This window comes from Orycteropus afer, unplaced genomic scaffold (assembly GCF_000298275.1).
Source record: "Orycteropus afer afer isolate SDZICR_OR568_19922 unplaced genomic scaffold, OryAfe1.0 scaffold00037, whole genome shotgun sequence".
NCBI lineage: Eukaryota > Metazoa > Chordata > Mammalia > Tubulidentata > Orycteropodidae > Orycteropus > Orycteropus afer.
Window position 1 is genome coordinate 4531184 of NW_006921624.1, and position 4584 is coordinate 4535767.

The 4584-nt window shown below is 40.9% G+C and overlaps 1 protein-coding gene across 1 annotated transcript; it reads right to left on the bottom strand.

Annotated features, from left to right (window-relative positions):
* Positions 1–904: 904 nt before the first annotated feature.
* On the bottom strand, positions 905–2002 carry B3GALT9 (beta-1,3-galactosyltransferase 9). Its single transcript, XM_042780395.1, has one exon. It carries the CDS (start codon positions 1877–1879, stop codon positions 905–907), a length of 975 nt encoding a protein of 324 aa, XP_042636329.1. The 5' UTR covers positions 1880–2002.
* Between the last annotated feature and the right edge of the window lie 2582 nt (positions 2003–4584).

The window sequence follows — 4584 nt, forward strand, 5'->3', positions numbered from 1 at the left end:
GAAGCAGGACTTACAGTTAAAATTAAATTTAATGTTTTCCCTTTCCTCAGAGGCGGTTTTTTTTGTTTTGTTTTGTTTTTTAATGTTTTATTGTGATTTGGATGAAAGTTTGCAGAACAAATCAGTTTTCCAGGCAGCAGTTCACACACATTTTGTTTCACGTTATTGATTGCAGTCCCCTCAATGTAACATGACTCCTATATCCTCCCAGAGTTTCTTGTTTCTGTTCCTCCTCTCTTAACCCTTACTGCATTCTGAACTTTGCCTTTGGGCAAATGCTGCCCTTTTGCTCTCCAATGGTTGATCGTTCTAAGAAGTATCTGCCTTCCTATAGTTATTGTTTGCTTTGTAAACCCATCTATTGTTTGACTCAAAATTCAGCTGAGAGTGAGTTCAGTTCCAGGTCCAAAGGGAGTGACCAAGGGACATAGTCTCAGAGGTTCCACAATGTGTATCTCACCAGTAAGCCTGATTTTTTTTTTTTTTTTTTTCAAATATAATTTTGAGTTTTGTTCCACAATTTTCTCCCACTTCATTCAGGACCTTCTGATGTGATCCCTTTCAGAGCAGTTGGTAGTGGTAGCCAGGCACCATATAGTTCATCTGGTCTCTGGTCCAGGGGGCTGTGGATTCCATGGTCCATTAGTCCTTTGGACTAATTGTTTCCAAGTAGCTTTCATTTGAAAGGTTTTATTTTGAAAGAACTCATGCTACACGAATATAAATTCCTTAAAATGAGATCGCAATAAAATCTAATGTAGTAGAGCACTAAGAACATTCTACAACTTTTAAAGTACAATTAAAGATTCAGAGACAGTACTTAAAACACGAGGAAGGAGGGATGCTTTCTGTAGCAGAGTAAAAAGTAATTTAAAAAGAATAGACATGTAAGAAAAAACAAATCCTAATCACCAAAATACATGGCATTATCTTTTATGGTGCCCACATGAAAATGTTTAAAACTGTCAAGATATGTCAGAAGTTTGCAGGAAATGAGCCCATAGTAAGTCTCAAACAGTGTGCATTCTTTTCCATCATTAATTTCTTTCCATGCCAGGAACATTTCAGCATCTGTAGTTTCTGAGGATGTGAAAATGAATTTATAGCAACATCTGTTGTAGCTGATGTGCTTTTTCCCAGAAAACCTTGAACTGTGGATGGGTATAAGGCCAATGGACTTAGCACAAATTCCTACAAACACATCAGCAGGTACCATAATGGGTACTTCCTTGAAAATTACATACATCATCCTAGTCACATCCTGGGACATTATAAAGGCCTCACCACTGCAGTAATCTGGGTAGTACTTTTCTGGGTATTTACTAAGAGGAACAAATTCTTGGCTGTGAGGATCTCTGTTGGGTGCATCCTGATGGATTACTCTTCCTACGTAGATCTCTTCAAGATGTTCTTTCAGATTGAGAAGATAGTCCACCAAGGTTGGTAGATTGACATACATCCCTTCATCAACCTTGAGAATGAACAGGGCATTGGGGCAGAAAGTTACAGCCCACTGTGTCATGGCAGTGATCTTCAGGGTTTGGTTCTCAGAAGTGTCCAAGAAGATTCCTTCAATTATATCGTTATTCTTATGAGACTCCTTGTCTATCTCTTGCTGGGTAGTTACCAGAACAGGCATTCCTAAAGCAAATAGTGTGAGGATGGAGTGCCCTTGGACACTGGTCACATTACCCCAGGTTTTCCTGATCAGGTCCCTCCTTGTCCCATTTCCTGGGCTACTGAAGATGAGAGAGAGCAAAAAAATGTTCTTCCCTTCACACACTTCTGCCTGGCTCAGGATATAGTAGTTGGAGACATTGCTTCTTAGGGGTTCCATGTTCAATTTTCTTGCTTTATCCTTAATTTCAAGACTTTTCATATCCACATGAGGCAATGAATGCAGAAAGTATTCTTCCACAAAGTCAGCCCCAAAAAGTAAGGCGTGAAATAGGATGACATTAAACAGAATGAAACACCACTGGTGAGTTCGAAGCCTGCAAAATGTCACCTAAGTAAAGAAAGAACATGTATTCATTCAAACTTATCTCCATTCCTATCTTTGCCCCCTCTGAGCCTTGTATGTACCACTATTAAAGTACTTAATATACTGTATTTTAAGTTGTAGTAGTATTGTCTGGCACTTTTTTCCATATTAAGTTCAGTAATTGGCACAAAGTGGACACTGAGTAAATGTTGGTTGGTTGTTTCCTTGATTGGATGAAAACTTGCTTATATATACAAGGTGCTGTCTTAGAAACGGGGGAAACAAAGATGAATCAGACATAGACAAGTGGATGTAAAGTAACAAATGGCATTATGATAAAAGCCTGTAGGAAAATATGTGATGTTCTTTAACTGAAGCTTGTGGATCAGTTCCTTCTCTAATTACAAAGGTCAAGGGCTATTTTTCCATGCAGTAGTGGATTTTGTTGGCCACTGCACACTGGCTGCTATCAAACATTTATATTCTTCCAGGAAGACTCCAATTTAATTTAATATAGAACCAGAGTCTGTTGTGACAGTGTTCCCTAATCCACCTATCTGTCCATATAAGCATATTCTTGCTATCTGTATAGCACCAGAGCCCTAGGACCAACCTACCAAGCTTACTCTACCTCATCAAAGAAGTTAGAAACGTTCCCTGTGGAAGAGCCTATCTCACAGCCATCAAGTTGGATTCGACTCATAGTGACCCCTCCTTGGGTTTCTGAGGTGGTATCACTATGGAATAGATTGCTCAACCTTCCTTCTGAGGAGTGGGTGGTGGGTTTGAACCACCAGCCTTCTGGTTAGCAGTCAGATGCCTTACGCACGATGCCACCAGAGCTCCTGGAAGAGCATACAGAATTGTAAAATGACAGAACCAAGGAACACCACCAAACTCCAAACCAAACTCACTGCCATTAAGTTGATTCTGACTCATGGCAACCCCCATTGGGTTTCCAAGGCTGTAAATCTTTACAGAAGCACACTTGTCTCATCTTTCTTCTTTGGAGCAGCTGCTGGGTTTGAAGCACTGACCTTTTGGTTAGCAGCCAAATGCCTTAACCACACTATACTACCAGAGCTCCTTCCAAGGAACAAGAAAGGGGTTAAATCTCTATTCATTGGAGCTATGGACAGCAAACACTTTCATAACAATCTCTGTTGTCAGTGAGTCAGTTCTGACTCGTGATGATCCCACATGTTTCAGAGTAGAACTGCATTCCATCTGGTTTTCAATTAGTGCAATTTTATGGCAGTGAATCAACAGGCCCTTCTTCCACAGCAGCACTGGGTGGATTCTAATCACCACCCTGCTGGTTAGTAACCAAGCACAAAGTATGTGCCACCCGGGGACTTTCATATTAATAGTTATCTCTTACTGAGCACTTGCTATGTGCCAGGTACTGTGTTAACTCATTCAGCCTTCAAAACAGCCCTTTCAGGTGGGTTATCTTCAAAATAAAGCTCGTCATCCTAGTGGTTTAATAATTGGTCCAAGATGACACACTGAGTGAGGGAGTAACAGCCATGATTTGCAATCCAGTCTGCATATTCCAAACCTCACTCTTAACCACTGTAGGATCTTGACTCCGATCCTTAGTTTTCCTTATCCGTTGAACAGAAACAACGAGACAGTATGGCATTTGTGATCTGGATTCCTTTCTATTTTCTCAGTGCTGATGATTTGCACATAGAAGGAAACTCAGCCTGTTCAAAGCCTATTTTAATAGATAACAAAATTCTTCAAAGATTATAATAAACTTACCTGCATGTTGACTATGAGCAATTTCAGGAAGTTATTCAGTCCAGAGGACAAATTATGCCCAAAATGTATCTCAGGATGACTCCAGTGTAAAAGAAATTGAAGTTAAAGTACTCAGTGCCTGAAACTTTAAGGATAAGGTTTCTTGCCAATCAACCTGAGCTTTTGTCCCAGAATACCTGCTGCTGCATAGGAGGGCAAGTGCTGGTCATATTACAGCTAGTGGGAATCCAGGACAATGAATAGAAGAAGCAAACCTCTTCAACTGCTTCTAACCTTGTCTACCTCATGATATTGACCCCTTGTTTTATGTTGAGTTCGTAGTGAAGGATGTGTGAGAGCTCAGAGAACAGTCCACCCACATCATCTCTTCACAACATCATCTCAAAAGAAATGCCACATACAGTAACTCCCTGGGTTAAGAATGTCAGATTTACTGGACAATTCCTATTTGCTATTTAATGTTACGTAAATTTGCCCTCACCTTGAAATAATTGAACCGACCCCTGTTGTTGTTGTTAGGTGTCATAGAGTTGGCTCCAACTCATACAACCCTGTGTACAACAGAACGAAACACTGTCCAGTCCTGTGCCAGCCTCACAATCCACACTATTCTTGAGCCCATTGTTGAAGCCACTGTGTCGATCCATCTTGTTGAGGGCCTTCCCCTTTACTGCTGACCCCCCACTTTACCAAGCATGATATCCTTCTCCAGGAAATGGTCCCTTCTGACAACATGACCAAGGTAGGTGGGACGAAGTCTGGCCATTCTCGCTTCCAAGGAGGATTCTGGTTGCACTTTGTCCAGGACAGATTTGTTCATTCCTCTGGCACTC

Bases quoted from the DNA above. Each gene is read 5' to 3' on its own strand.
- B3GALT9 (XM_042780395.1), bottom strand. From the start codon at position 1,879: ATGAAAAGTCTTGAAATTAAGGATAAAGCAAGAAAATTGAACATGGAA.